Raw genomic sequence first — 15577 nt, 5'->3', positions numbered from 1 at the left:
CTCTCTCTCTCTCTCTCTCTCTCTCTCTCTCTCTCTCTCTCTCTCTCGCACACCGTCTGCGCTCTCCATCCTTTCCTCGAGTATTCACTGTGATATACCATCGGAAATTGCTTATAACTATTTAATTACAGTCAGTATCGGAACAACAATTCTCCTAGAGTCTTGCCACTGATCTATACTTTCTATACCGGGTGTACCAAAGCGCATAAATTAATAATAATATGAATGAGAAAATGATAAGAAGTAGCTATAGGGTATGTTTCCTCTAGTCACTTACATTTATAGATGACTAGCTATCAGTGTTCTGTAATATTTAGTCAAAGATAAAGAAATAGAACAAGGTTATGAGTAACTAAAGTACGTTAAAAAACGTTTTAATAGAGCTGGACAGGGGTAGGGTGTGAAGATGAAGGTAAATCCATATTTTAGAAACAGTCTCCCTTTATTTCTACAAGTATGAAAAATCCATGTTGCATATGAATGTGTGTAATAACCGTTCCGAGATATGTGAACGCGTGTAGGCATCAGCTTCTCTCGGGAAAAACGCTCGATACCTTACGGTACGAACTTCTTGTTCCAATTTTACTGGAATCGATGCGCGCGCATCGACACGTGTATATATTATTTTTATTTGTCTCGAATCATTTCGTTCCCCCTCCTCATTGTCGTGAATGGAACCTGTTCAGAACGGTTCGTGATTTATCCGTGACGTCCTGACGGTAATTACGCTCCTGAAACGTTTCAGGACCAATCGCTTCTGTACGTTCTCTCTGATCATCGCATCAGAGAACTTTATTTCGTAGACGCCCCACGCCTTCTATTTCAGTTTCCAACACATCTCCGCGCTAAAACAAAACGAATACACAAAGTCAGTCATCAAGTAGAAACAGGAAATAAATCATCTGTTTCTTTAAGTACCTGTAAAAATTCTGGCGGTTTGCGGGTAAAGCCTACGCCAGCTGGTGTACCCGTTAGAATTACGTCTCCAGGTAACAGAGTCATAAATCTGAAAAACGTAATTACGTAATGAAATTCCTGTTGGTATGTAACTCGTCATTTATGAGTTATGGAACGATTGCTAACGTTATTACATGGTTGTTAAGCTATTAAGCTGGAACGACAAACGAACAGACCATGAGCGATACTGTAACCACTGCCTGGACAATTTCCCTAACAAAGAAACTGATTCGCAAAGGACACTGTACTTACTGGGAAATGTAGGCAACGATCTCGTGGGGTTTAAAGATCAGTTCGCAGGTGTTCCCGTCTTGTTTAATGTTGCCATTCACCCATGTTCTCACGGATAAATTGTTGATGTCGCATACGGACTCCTTAGTGACGACGGCAGGTCCTAACGGGCAGAACGTGTCCATCGCTTTTCCAATGAGAAACTGGCCGCCGTTTCTCTTCGACTTTTGCCAATCCCGCGCCGAAATGTCCTGAGCCACTGTATAACCGAAAATACAATCTTCCCCTTCGTCATTGTTCAGCGCTTTACACTTTTTGCCAATTACTATCGCAAGCTCGGCCTCCCAGTCGACTTTCTGCCGGAAGAATTACAAGAGAAACATCAATGAATATCCGAATTTATCTCTTAGCGGTCTACAATCATAGAGATACGAATCGGCCGATCCTTTTTCTCCTATCATATAATAAATACGACTAAGCAAGCGTAATAGAATCCCTGAAACGGTGGCTCAGAGCATGGAGAAGCGGAGTGGCGGGAATGAGGCCAGGCGATTAGATTTGTCGTTTAGATGTCTATAACCTACCTAGGAAAGGATAACAAGTACCGTTGTCGATCGAGTTTCAGAGACTTTACTTAACTTCGTGAAATATACAGTGGGTGTAGAATGTATTCGTACACCGATCAATTTCCCAAAAAACTTTGGTGCGAAATTGAAGTTCCTTACCTTCTTTTTTTTTTTTTTATAATCAATGATATTTTACATATTCTCAGAAGTCCCTGAGATAGATATAGCCCAAACAACATTTACTAGTTGATACAATTTGTGAAATTAACAAAAAGATAGGACAAGTGGGTGAAAGTATTGACGCAATAAATATTTGTACGATTCTTACGACGAACCGTTTACAGTGAGGGTTCGTAACGCAAACACGTTAGTTTATTGCTTTTTTAAGAATTAGAAAACATCAAATTTCCAGGAAAGTACTTTTAAAAATGGCTCTAATAGAGGAAAATGGAAAAAGATCCCAACCCCTTTCGAATAACTAATAATTTAGTTAATTCGACACTTGGAAGAGTCGCAATAATTATAAAATTAAAAGGAAATCCCACGAAGGAAGTATTACATACTTATAAAGTAATGTAAATTTCTTTTTTTTTTTTTGTAATGAAGTTTTAAAAATTAAACAGTTGTGCGAATACTTATTGCTTCGATGTTTCCATCGATTAATTGTTTTTTTTTCTTGTTAATTTCGCAACTTACATAATAGCTATTCTTTTTTTTTTAATCTATCTATTCTATAGATTTTCGAGAATATGTAGAATGTCGTTGTTTATAAAAAATAAGTTAATAAATTACAATTTTACATAGTTTTTTTTTGGAAATTGATCGATGTACGAATACTTTCTATACCCGATGTAATTCTAATAGCCAGAAGAAGTACCGATGTCCTCTTTAGATATTCCGCGAACCATAATTAAAAAATATAGCTCTACTGGTATCTGTAACAGTGTACTTCTATTATACTTTGACCTCCTGGTATATTAATGCATATCGATCGGACCAGATACCTTCTCCAAACAATCAGAATTCATTGAAGATCAGCCGCAACTGATCTACATAATTCTTGAACTATACATTGCTTCTATTATTAACTCCCGACGGTCCGTTAACACGTTGCATAATCAACGCGACTAAATATAAGCGGTCACGGCTAAGCGGAGAGATTTCCTACGAGTGTCGACGACTTCCCAGATCTCGAACACCGACGATTGCTCTTGAACTTACGTCGGAAATCGAGGGGAGCATGATGTTGTCCCGCGGACCGATGATATTGCTGGGGAATTTGCTGAATATAACAGGACTCTCCGGTGGCGATAGGCCCTGTTCCTCGCAGTGGCCGATGTAATTCAAACCAACGCACGCGAGCTTGTCCATCCGCGTCACCGGCGCCAGGAACTTCACATCAGCTTCCGGTATCACGCTTCGTCCTTCGGCCACTATTCTGCAATCGTTGGACACGTTAAAAACGTGTTACACGTCTCACCTTCTGGCAACGTTCGGCAACTTTGGTTAACACTCGGCTTATCCTATCAGTGAAAGCTTACTGGTGGACTGGTTACTCAAAAACAAACGATGCCACGTTAAATGGAACATTATCGATTCTCGAGTCGAAATTTATTCTGATTTTCCAACTATTTTCAGTGCACGAACAAAATTCTTCGGACTTTTATTTCAACTCAGATCTAATTCCGACTCAGAAATTGAACTGATCTAGGTTCTTACGTAATAAGATTTAATAATAAAGAAAAATGTGCATCAAAGAGAACCCATGACTAGGCGCCAAAGACGTTATAGCTAGAAGCACGAGTTTATTTTATCCTTGTACCAGCATTCTGTTGCCAAATATTTCATTTCGTTGGTTATTTTTATTTTACTATTTTCACACGTGTATACGTAGACTTAAGATCATGCGCCTCCTAAAACGAAGGTCGGAACGTGGAATATAATTTAATTTTAATTGCAACGGAGTATGAAAATGTTCGTGTGCGTTTCGCGGGAAAAAGAATGGAATGTTTAATCGAAGGGAATCCCGCGAATGCCGACGATTTGTTTACCGGTCGCATTTATGCGCCAACGATTAGTCGAAAGAGCATCGCGCACGAGGTTTCATTCAGTCGCAATGCTTTCACTGAAAAGGTTAAGCTGGCCCAGAGGTTTGCGAATTCGCCAACTGGCACGCAGACATGGCGCCAGATTAGGTTAATGGTAAAATAACATCTGCGTTCGACAAAACTCTATTCATCAACGACTGCGAAAAATAAAGGTCGCTAACGACTATACTTTCGCTAAATCTATACGATAAGTCTATTAAAAAACGACTCGCAAGTGGTTAGTACTTTAGAGGCGAACACCATGCACGTGGTGTGTATGCAAACTCTCAGGTATAATGTGTAACATACTGCCGACAAACTATTACGAGATACGACACTTTGCATAATTAATTTACATCTCTGTTTGCATATCATTCCGTGTAATGCGATGATCGAACGGGTGACGGATCAAGCTACTATAAACAATGCTCGAGTACAAGAAACAGGTGACTGTGCTGAATGATTACTGGTAAAGATTAGGGCTGGGATCACTGATCCCGCTTTATACCCACGCTGCATTTACTATACAATTTCGGTGAATTAAAATTAGACAGATTTAAAACTAGTATAATAATTATAGAATAATAATTATAGAATAATAATTATAGAATAATAATTATATTCAAGTATTCGAATTGTATGGTGAAATGTTTGAATCTGTTAAACGAATTCGTCTACTTCCAACCCTAGTCTCAAGGAGTCGGATCAACTTTCGCTCAATAACGGATCGTGTATGGGTTGCGTGAACGAACAGGGAGCTCTACACAGACGTACACAGACACAACGAATCAACGTTCAATAGAAGTCTTGTTGCGGGGATCAGGTGCGCAAAGAGTAGTTTCCACACTAAACTTTTCAAAAAACGAACCTCTCTAACAGGGTCCACAGATCGACATCGTCATTCCTGGTGACAAAATGGTTCACAATGAAATCAAATTTTACGAATAATCGCGGCAATATCGTCTCCGCATTGCTACACAATTAAAAGCCAGAAATGATTATTTTCTAAACCGTGTGCAATTTCCACGCATACCAAACGTTAGAAGCTACCGATTTGCAGCGATGTTTACGGCGCGATAAGCGTGTTATTGCCTAGATTAATATCTTCAGAATTAGAGCCCACTGATAGCCTTAGTAATCAAGTTACGTATTCTCAATCCCTGTACGACTCGTTAGATAACATTACTATCTTGTATATTCCGATTTCACAGTCGCGAAAGTTACTCGTACAATTTACGTACACGGTGGTCTTCTGGAAACAGACGATCTTCGGGCGATTTAAAACAAGTACATAACGTCATTGTATTATTAAATAGTAGGTTTATCAATATCGACCACATTCTGTATATTGATAGATATGATACTACTTAAATTAGGTAACAATTTTTTTAACAAATACATTTCTTGATATTTAGGAATCCTAGTTCATAATCGAACCCTCCTGTACATGATACAATTTCATTACGAAACAGTGACCTGTTTTAATGGACCATCCTGTATACAGGGTGTCCCAAAACTCGGGGATGAGCCGGAAATGGGGGGTAGCTGAGACGATTCTGAACAACAATTTCCTTTGCAAAAATGTCGGATGGGGCTTCGTTAAGGAGATATTAAGCGAAAACACCGACCAATCAGAGCGCGCGTAGACCGTTGGAGCGGCCGCGGTAGCGTAGGCTACGCGCTGGTGGCCGCGCTTGCACGCGAACAAGTGACTCGACGTGCATCGAAGCATCGACCTAGCGCGTAGCCTTCGCTACCGCGGTCGCTCCAACGGTCTACGCGCGCTCTGATTGGTCGGTGTTTTCGCTTAATATCTCCTTAACGAAGCCCCATCCGACATTTTTGCAAAGGAAATTGTTGTTCAGAATCGTCTCAGCTACCCCCCATTTCCGGCTCATCCCCGAGTTTTGGGACACCCTGTACAAGTAGACTGCTGTTTGTCACGTTCGATATGCGAATCAATCAATGGGCCTGCCGCCTCGATAATGCGAGATAAGCGAACGTTTAATCGTTGTTTTTGTTGTTCAGTCTGACCGTGAATTAACCTGACCACGCCTACCTCTTCGCCTTTTTCAGAAGGTCGTCGCCGCCCTCGAGGAATTTTCTCAAACTATTAGGAATCCGCGAGTCGACCGCGGACACGGCAATTATGTCACCACCTTGTTTCAGTTGCACACCCAAGTGCTGTGGCCCTCCATCTTTGTTAGTGAACTGCACGAACCTGGTGAACAAACAACGAGAAAAAGTAATAAACAAACGATTCCCAAACGGCAAGAATGGTTGAGTAACGAGCTTAATCCGGTCTTTTAAATATATTAGGTTGTCCCGAAAGTTTCTTTCGCGAGTTGCACTCAATTATTTTGTGTGATCGTGTTTATATAAATAGACAATCTAAGTTCATAGATACTCGTGTTGTAACAGTAATGGAGCAAAATGAATCGCGCACAATTCAGCAATGTAACATAAAACATAAATTATTGTGCATGTATTAATTATTAATAAAGCGAAAGAAACTTTTGGGACAATCTAATACAACGTTTTTATCGTCAGATGTTTATTATATGTAAATCCACGGTTAAGCAGCGAATACAATCATTGAAGTAGATGTTACTCGTGAATATATTAACGAACAATAACACAATTGGTTGATTCAAGTCACGCTCCTACTGTGAATCACCCTGTAGACCACGCCCATGTCTGGGCTAGTGGGAAGGGAGCAACCAAACGTTATTGGTTGGTAGTATCCTTTCGCTAAACTTGGTGATCAGCTGATCCCAACGTAATTTGACTTTTCGGTAAATTCAACTGTTAACAAATATTATGTAAATATTATGTTCCAATTGTATTTTTTTGGTCGTTTATCTAATTCCACGTTGACGAATTGTTTTCTTACGTCCTTCTTTCTTCAACCAATAACTGGTTGATAACGTTATCCATACCTACGAGCCAATTGTGATGAACAGACTTATGTGAAAGCGAAAACCAATTCCTCTCTGCATACTTGCGCTGCCCAAAGAGGAGGATAAATCTCAAGGTTTGTTATTATACTATACGCGTACACTCGAGACGTGTGATCGGTAAAAAAGAAATACAGTCGACCGATAACTTTCGATGGCTCGATAAGGGTGTGTCTCGAGTACACACTTGAAATCGAATGAAAAATATGCATAAGTGATATATGCATCTTAATGAAATGTTAAATGCGTTTCTACATCCATTACTAATAACAACTGATAAGATTGAGACAATGTAATTATCGCGCATAACAATATTCATCTTTTTGTGCTGACATCGTTAATATTAAATAAATAAAAACAAGAGCGAACTACGAATTCATTACAGGCCATGAACGCACATTAAAATTCAATTCATGTGTTACAGTTACATTTATTAAATTTCAAATTAATTACTCTGGATTTAGTTAACATCGTAGGATCTATGCTTATCGACTTCTTACGAATTTATGAATTTCACGGGTTGATAAAATCGATCGTATCGTTAAATCTACGGAGTCAAAACAAAAGCAACGAATGAATCATATGAATGAATTATCTGCGAACGTCTGATCAACTTTGCTGCCACCTGTCCCGTTTCTCGTGCGAATAATATTCGGTGTTGATGCATGGCGGAGAGAAAAGGTCGAAAGCAAACATTTCGCAGAAAACAATATGGACAAATCAAGGGGGATAATGAGTAAAAAAAACCTGAACCAGGCATTACTCGGGACCGGTTGCACGAGTAATTATCTCGTTGCTTACAATCTGACCTGTGTGTAGAACACGCGAAACGGTTTCGTTAATTTCAATAGCGAACAACCTTAATTACCCTTGCAATCGCTTTCGTATTTCCTTACATTTCTAATTTATTTGTCAGCTGATTAATAATTTATTAGCTGTTGCTTATCACAATAATTGAAAACTACAAATGTTATTATATAAAAGCTGTTATCTGTTCAATATGTAACACAGTCTGAAATAAATTATACACAGCTGCAGATTTCAATTTTTGTTTAAACGGGCAACGCATTAAAAAGTATTTATCCAGATAAGAATTTTACTCGTGTCTGCTTGATAGCACGTCTTCCATACATATGCGGCTACGTTCAGCGTGAACAGTGCCTCGTACGTGTACAAGTTCAGACTCGATCGGCGTCGATGATATAATTACGTTTAATCAAATGTATTCGAGTGTTTCAATCAAATTAGCTGATCAATTATCACACGAAATCGATCCGCACCTCTCCGTGCACCGACCTACGCAATTTGTCCACTACGAAAGTCGGTGAATGACACCTTGAGCATGACTCGACTCAAGTGTCTAAACTTAGAAAGACGTCTGAGATTAATCTCATATACGCAATAATTTGCAGTCCTTTCTACCCTCGATTAACTTTCAAAGCCTCTTTTAGATATTATTTCCCAAATTTTCGTAAAATTTGCTCATCTCGAACACGCCATCGAATCGAAACCACGTTTCGCTTGCGTCGCAAACATTTTCATTCAGACAGTACATGAAACTTATACGTAATCGTGTCTATTAACATCGTGAACCATTCTCGAACAAATCGATTCGTGTCTGAGTAGACGGAAGGGTAAACAAAAAAAGAACTTGTAAAAATTGGATAGAGTCGTCAATGTAACATTCCGCGCGAAATTTGATTAACGCTGATTAACGCCTAAAATCTGACGTTTTAGGGTTCCTTGGGATTATTCGCGAATCGCTATCGTGTCGAAACACCGGGTAGATTTTACTCACCTCATGTTGAGCGCGCCGCTTACTGAGAAATTCCTACCGCAAATGTTAACAGCGAAATGCGTGTTGTTCTTCTCGGCGCACGAGTTTTTGAACGCGAAGCATGCTCTACTGAACAATCGTAATTTGCCACGATAAGGCATCGTCTTTTCTTGATAATAGTAGGCGCGGCGGTATACGAAGGTAGTAACGTAACTATCTCCGACGGGAGAAATGTAGAGTAATTACCAGCAGTCGACAAAGACAGAACGTTCGTCGTGAAGGACGAGCGACGACTGAACGCGTTACGCCAGACTAGCGTTGTCGAGTCGTAGTGGGGATGAACATGTGACCTCTAGTACAAAATGATCAACTTCAAAACCATATAGACATCTATTTAATTGTTATTTTCGTTCGTATTGTGACGATAAAAAAACAATCAACCTCTCGATCGTAATTCCGATTTATTAAATTTTATCTTATTTTTTTTTTAATTTTTATCTGTACTGCTTTTGACAACACAAAAGAATGCGCTAATATGATCGATTATATTTTCTATTAAAATACCTAACCAAAATTAATACCATCTTATTGTTTCCATTATCAAGATTGTAATAAACACTGAATCCTGTTTGTGTTCGGTAGCATATACATTTTTTGTTTGCTTCAATATGTCTAAGCTATTTAAGGCAGGGGCTTCCTTCTTGTTAAGGGGAATTCTTCGCGTGAATGATATGGATTATAGGGATCATCGACGTAATAATGTGGTCTTTTCCAATAGCGTGTCACCATTTTGTCTAATAAAGTAGACTGCGTTGCATTGCAGAAAACGTGTTGCCTTAATCTATGCTTTCTGTTTTGTGTTTTCGTCCATAGGTGAGAATGACGTCCAGCACGTGTTCTGATCCATATACCCCTGTTATTAAATAAAATATGTTGGGAATACGTTACGCGATATACTAACATTTTTCATACAAATGACTTACCAATTTAATCTGTAAAAACGTTTAAGTACGGTTCTCGCAGATTTCCTTTTGCCTTTTAATAGAGAAAATTTTGTGATTGATCTTGCTGGTACCGTAACTGGTAAAATAGAGGGAGTAATGTTCAGCTTCAATTCTGTGCTACCAACATTATTCCAACCATTGACCACAGAAGAAAGCGCTCCAAAGTACTTTTGCTGCGCACATTGAACAAGAGGATACTGCTTAGAGGTTAACAAGTTTGCCACACCTATAGTATTGGTACGAGCAACGATTCCTAAAATACAGAGAATTAAAGTAATGTTAGTTATAAAGAAAATAATAATTGTAGAAAATAATAGAAAAGGGGTACTTTTGCGGGATAAAATTATGCAAAATATGGATTGCATAGATGATTTTTTTTATTACTCTAGAGATGTAAAGGTTTCGAGTAAAAATAGTAAACAGTAACAAAGACCTTGTAGTACAAAGTGTAGTTTTAGAAGAAATTTACAATCTTTCGCTACATCTCGAAACAAAGATAATTCATGACCACTTTCATAATAAATTACTCGATTAGATTCGAGTTTGTTACACAGGATTTTAATTAGCCGCGCTCGCGGTTACCGTTCCACGGCATTCCTTCGATCAGAAAACCGTAATGGCTCTCCTCCCTCTCGATTGAACATAACCTATAAGAGACGAACTTCGGACGATTATCGTGCAACGATTTATCGAATTTGGACAAATCATGACTTAACATGACGGCAACGAACGATTATTTAACCTTGCAGAGACGGCGGTGGTAGATTCGCGAATAAACTTGTGCTACCCACCTCGAATCGCGGTGCTAACAATACGCAACATTCTTCTTTTCCTGTAGTTCCGTCGGTGACCAGCTGTTTTGTGCCGTCGTTCCCTTTTTCCTTTGGCTGCCTGACCGGCCACCCGAAAGATGTTCCGAATTGGATTAAAATTTCCGTGCAACGGTTTAAATAGGGTACGTAAAGTAAGTACAAAGAGAATTGTTTGTACCCGTATAAACCGTGTGTTCGAGCGATGCGCGAATTTAAGGAAAGATACGAAAGGAACGCGGATTAAAAAGCATTGTTCGCTACGTTTTGATACGCTAATTGTCGCGACGTTTCTCCTAATAATATTTAATTTCTTGCCGTTGTTTATCGTTAATTCGACGAGAAACGGGCCGTGGTTTGTATGAGAAATCGTGGCCGTGTCACCACGGCGACGTTTTTGCAAGTTGTCAGTGAATATTTCTGCGGACAAGACCAAGGTTGACTGCCTCGTGTGACAAGATGGCTTAAATTTAGGAGCTTACATAATTCCAGACGATTTCATTGGCGCCGTTGTCCTTTCAGATAAAAAAACAGGGACCCTCCAAACTCTATTTGACAACCAGGTGTTACGAGACACGTGCACGAGTTAAATGCGAACCGGAATGGGGGTGAGTGAACGAATTTTCTGTTTGTTTGATAACACGTTTCCACGATTGTCAAACGCTGTCATCGTTTTTCAGACAAAGAAGCGTTTACTTGTTGCTTTTATTCTGATCTTACGAACCGTGTTTTAATGAACAATCGTAGAGTTCATGTAATTTCCGAATATATTTTTTTGGGTTAGGTTTGCGTTAGGTTATGTTTGTTACGAATATTTAATGCAATTTAGTTGGAATCCTTCTGAGATTTCATACGTTTTGTTTGAGCTTCCAACATCTTTCGTTACGAAATTAGTGCAGAGTTACTATGATTGATTTCTGTTTAACTCTCATTATATGTAGTTATTACAAGAGCTAAAGATAAATTGTACACATGTATTCCACTGTGTTATGTTGAAAGAAATTCTTCAAGTATCATGTTTATCAGGAAAAGAAAATGTACTTTATACGAGCTCAGTTTTGTGTTTTAGGATTTTCAAGGATGTCAAACTTACGTCCAGTTATTCTGGACATAGGTATTCAACCGATTCGTCAAAGAGGTATTCAAAATTTAAACCTAAGCAAATTGTTCCTGTTGTGTTACATAACAAAATTGCATGCATGATCTATTTCTGTGCACGATATCATTCTAATTCAGCTGTTGTTTTCATTGCAAAAGATTTGAGCACTGGCACTAAAATATATCCACTATTAAATTATTGCTTATTCCTTATGTACTGTTTGAATTTTGAAGACTGAAATGTTATTTATGTATGGATCTTTAAGAGCTTAGATATTTTTAATTATAAATAGTTTAGGCTCCTTACAATTCCTGAATTACAAGTTGTTTTATCATGTGCTTTCTTTTTTGCTTTTCATCATGGCGTATGAATTACTGTTTCATTTAAACATATTCTAAATGAATTTAATAATACAATGTTTATTATAAAAGCGAGAAGAGTCGAGGAGGTAGCAGGGCATTGTTAACTTTGACTGCTGTGGCAATAGGCGCTTCGGGAATATTACTTTATGCAAAAAACAATCCAGAATTCCGTGCAGCTCTGGAAGGATGGGTACCTGGCACGGACAAATCGATTCAGATCATCTTTCAGGAGGAGTCATCTTATTTCGAGTTCATACGTACATTCTTCGAAACACTCAAACAACAGTAAGTTTAAATACCATATTAATGGTATTATTAATTGAGCAATTAATTATTGCATATTAATAATAAATGGGTGTTTCCTTTTTCAGAATAATAAGTGCCATCTTTGGGGACGAGTCAGAAAAAAAGTCAGGTCAGGGTTTTCAGAAAAGTATAGATTGCATGACCTTTGAAGATTATATACGTGAGCCCCGCTACTAATTCCCGAATCCTTAATTTCCCCTATCCTTTTTTTTTAGTTGCTAAGTGTCAAAGATTTTATTATATAAAAAGAACACTTTGTTTAATATAACGATTATTTTGCTTACTAACATTTTATGATAACATGTGTACTGTAGCGCCAAAACCAGCATTCGTACCACTGGTTGATAAGAAGGAACCGCCTATTAACGAACCGTATTCTGAAATCAGATTAAGTAAAGAGAAAGGAAAACAGATCGAAGTCGGTACGTTTTTTTTTTTACCTGACATAAAAGTTGATACAACGAAATTTTCGTTCAGTTGCATAAAAGTGAACTTTTTTTTTAGTTGCCGAAAAACCAGCACCACCAGTTAAGGATGTACCCAAGGAATTGATGCCCGAAAGTCTGGTCGAATTAGAAACATCATGCGGTCAGACCGCATCCAAGGCGATCGCAGCTTATCAGAAAGCAGCTTGTGCTATCCAAGATTACAAGCAAGACGTAATGAAAGTCGTGGATAACGTTGATAGTACCAGTAACGTCGTATGGAACAGGTATCTTTCACGCCTGTAGTTTAAACCTCCTGCTGGTTTATAATATCGAACTTATATTTAACTATTTTCGCGTTACAGATTAAAGGAGGCAACGGAGAAGAGGAAACAAGCGGTTCAGCAAGCAGAAGGGCATGCTACCGAAGCATCGGAGTTGCTCAAGAAAATGTTCTCCCTAATCGATGATCCTAAATTCGATGCGCCGTCGCATATGAAAACAGCTGCTAGAAGGAATATCAAGAAAATTTTGGATGACGTTGACGAAGCTAAAAAGAAATACCAGATGGAGATACAAGCAGGCAACGTCGCGGAGCGCTATTGGAATCAAGTAAAAACCGCTCGCGAGAACCTCAACGAGGAGTTGCGAATACTATTCCCGAATATGAACATTCACGAGAAGAAATTATCCATCGACGAGGAATCATTCGACCTGTTCGTGCTTCACATGTACAATAAAGTGAGCTACCTTCAAAAGGAGATGGAAAAACTGAGGGTAAGCGTCTCGGTGCTCCGTTTAAAACAGGGTCATCAAATATTCATGTCTGCGCGTTCATTTTAATGTCATAGACGATCGAGGAGAACAAACTGAAGGCAGCGTTACGATCGTCCGGTGACATGGCGAGCCAGGAAAAATTAGACGCGCTGGTGTGTATGGAGCTGGATAAGGAGAAGATGTTCCTCGAGGAGGAGTTCAACAAAAAGGTAAGAAAATTAAATATGTCACTGCTTAGTCAGTAAGATGTGGTAATCGCGCTGTTTTACTGTTCGAATTATTCGTGTGGAATAAGCTACCAAAGTGTTAGCGTTATTTGTGGGTCACCCCGTGTACAGGAGCTTTATGGTACAGGAAGAATTTGGCATTGGAAAGCCTGGGATACACTCACAGTGGCATTGTGAACGCGTACACATGGGATATGGCATATCCCATATCCTGCAATCGTGCATGTACCTGCATATATGTACATATACCTATCGGTTTGGCACGGCAAGAGGGGCACAGGATGGAGGGACGATTCCGCCACCCTTCGGGCTTTTTATCTATTTCCATTTGGCCCGCCGCCAATATTTCGCTAGTGGGAGGCAATATTATCTCTTTAGACTAGCCTCGCGGTATATCCGGCGTGTACGCTACTAGTCACATCGAGATATCCTCGCTCAGGAATCACTATGACGCGCTGTCGTCATAGTTTTCTGACGACCTATACGAGATTTTCCGCATTTTGCTCCTGGCGATTCCTCTCTCGGTCGGGACGCTTGTATAATTACTTCCAACCAATGAATTCTAGGCTAGATCATCGAAGTAATCGTTGGATATCGACGGTTATAAAATTCTTGGACCCCAGGAAGACTCTCCCAATTATTTACGAAGCGGTTTTGCTCGTGTTTACTCAAGTTCCATGAAAATTTCATCGATCGTTTCCCTGTCTGGAACAACTCCGAACAAACGAATTTCGTTTCCGGCGGTACGTTAAATATGCAACCCCGGACACGTACTTCCTCCAATTATCATTTCAAATATATTCGTTTAATCGACGAGCATTGAACCGAAGTTCAATTTAACGTTAGAAACGCCGGATAATGGCGGATTAAATAAACATCGGGACCACTTATTGAAACGGGACAATTCTATCATACCGTGGCCATTTAATTATTCGTCACCCGTTCTGCGGTTCGATCCGACGTGAAATGACTCGGACATGTGACATAAAATAAAGGTAATTGTAAAAGCCAAAAATCGGAAAGCGATAGTAGACCGCGAGAAAAAATTTTCTTAGGGAATACACCTGCATCTTGCAAAGAACATTGGGCAAACTTAAATCGAATAAGGTGGATGCTTCACGAAAAACGAAGGGATTTCCTTGAATTCCAAGTATTTGAACGAGATTTTAATAAATAAATATTCGAGCGTTTTAAGCGTTTTAAAGTGTTCGAATATTCGATTAAGTAAACATTCAGGTAATTCCAGCCCTGTGGGAGAACGCTACCTGTTTGGTTCGCTCTTTCTCTCCGCGTTGGGAGACCGAAAGCTGTTTTTCTCGTATTTCGCGACGCGTCCCAGAAGATTCGAGGGATTCTTTAACGCGTGGCAAGGGATCGTGCGGCGTCGTGGATCGTATATCTGGTTTTACGACGGAAACATCCGACTTTGGAGAAAATATTGCGGCTAGAAGCGCGGTCGTCTGGCCACTGGCGTGTTTCACGGGGGCGTTCGTAAATTCAAGGAATTCCCACGTTAGAGGCAGATGTAATCGGACGTTTTCGATCCTTTTCCCGTTGCCCTCCGCGTGAAATCGATTCTGCTGACCCGCGCCTTCTGGTCCCAGCACGGATGCCCCGAACTTTACTGCCGGAGCGTGGAATAATTTAAAAGTCGACCGACCGTAACATGCCGTCAGGAGACACGATGAAAATTTCTCCCTAACGCGATTTTAAGGCGAACGTTACTTTTTTTTCCTGGATCAACGTTGGAAGTCGAGACTTGGAACTTTGACTTGAAATGATCCAGAAAATAATATCCTTACAATATTTTATCGAGTTCCGTGTAGATTTGAGAAAATTTCAGGCCTAAGAATATCTAACGCGTTCCGAGTTTAGAAAGAGAAGCATGGGCTTCGATACCGTTGCTATTTTTGGAGGTATTCGTCTGTGAATTCCACGATTCGTCTGTAGCTAGATCTGCCTAAGTTCGTCGCTCTTGAATCATAGCGAATAG

At 39.5% G+C, this 15577-nt stretch overlaps 3 protein-coding genes across 9 annotated transcripts in view; 1 reads left to right on the top strand and 2 right to left on the bottom strand.

The window, feature by feature from the left end:
* Nucleotides 1-423: 423 nt before the first annotated feature.
* On the bottom strand, nt 424-8882 carry LOC128888760 (fumarylacetoacetate hydrolase domain-containing protein 2A). 2 transcript variants are annotated; one of them, XM_054145881.1, is made up of 7 exons: nt 8597-8882; nt 5901-6062; nt 4710-4745; nt 2976-3192; nt 1210-1544; nt 919-1006; nt 424-845 (listed from the first exon to the last, which is right to left on the bottom strand). In XM_054145881.1, exons 1-7 carry the CDS (start codon nt 8734-8736, stop codon nt 783-785), a joined length of 1041 nt encoding a protein of 346 aa, XP_054001856.1. In that variant the 5' UTR covers nt 8737-8882; the 3' UTR covers nt 424-782. The 2 variants fall into 2 exon arrangements, with proteins under 2 accessions (XP_054001856.1, XP_054001865.1); XM_054145890.1 differs by lacking the exon at nt 4710-4745 and having other exon boundaries at nt 8597-8881.
* A 137-nt stretch (nt 8883-9019) lies between these two features.
* On the bottom strand, nt 9020-10504 carry LOC128888783 (39S ribosomal protein L35, mitochondrial). The gene is made up of 3 exons (XM_054145909.1): nt 10371-10504; nt 9559-9832; nt 9020-9488 (listed from the first exon to the last, which is right to left on the bottom strand). The coding sequence occupies exons 1-3, from the start codon at nt 10399-10401 to the stop codon at nt 9257-9259; spliced, it is 537 nt and encodes a 178-aa protein (XP_054001884.1). The 5' UTR covers nt 10402-10504; the 3' UTR covers nt 9020-9256.
* Nucleotides 10394-15577, top strand: part of LOC128888701 (MICOS complex subunit Mic60) — a 42260-nt gene continuing 37076 nt past the window's right edge. For 2 of the 6 annotated variants that reach the window (XM_054145777.1, XM_054145767.1), the window contains exons 1-9: nt 10403-10543; nt 10911-10996; nt 11458-11526; nt 11919-12134; nt 12221-12264; nt 12470-12577; nt 12660-12867; nt 12946-13357; nt 13432-13566. In XM_054145777.1, coding sequence (XP_054001752.1) covers nt 10490-10543; nt 10911-10996; nt 11458-11526; nt 11919-12134; nt 12221-12264; nt 12470-12577; nt 12660-12867; nt 12946-13357; nt 13432-13566 — 1332 coding nt within the window. In that variant the 5' untranslated portion in view covers nt 10403-10489. Of the gene's footprint in view, nt 10544-10910; nt 10997-11457; nt 11527-11918; nt 12135-12220; nt 12265-12469; nt 12578-12659; nt 12868-12945; nt 13358-13431; nt 13567-15577 lie in introns of all 6 variants that reach the window. The other 4 variants (XM_054145785.1, XM_054145801.1, XM_054145795.1 and 1 more) reach the window with 4 other exon arrangements.

This window comes from Hylaeus anthracinus, unplaced genomic scaffold, assembly GCF_026225885.1.
Source record: "Hylaeus anthracinus isolate JK02 unplaced genomic scaffold, UHH_iyHylAnth1.0_haploid 0, whole genome shotgun sequence".
Lineage (NCBI taxonomy): Eukaryota > Metazoa > Arthropoda > Insecta > Hymenoptera > Colletidae > Hylaeus > Hylaeus anthracinus.
Note: the sequence above shows the minus strand (reverse complement) of the source record. Positions and strands in the feature narration are given on the sequence as shown.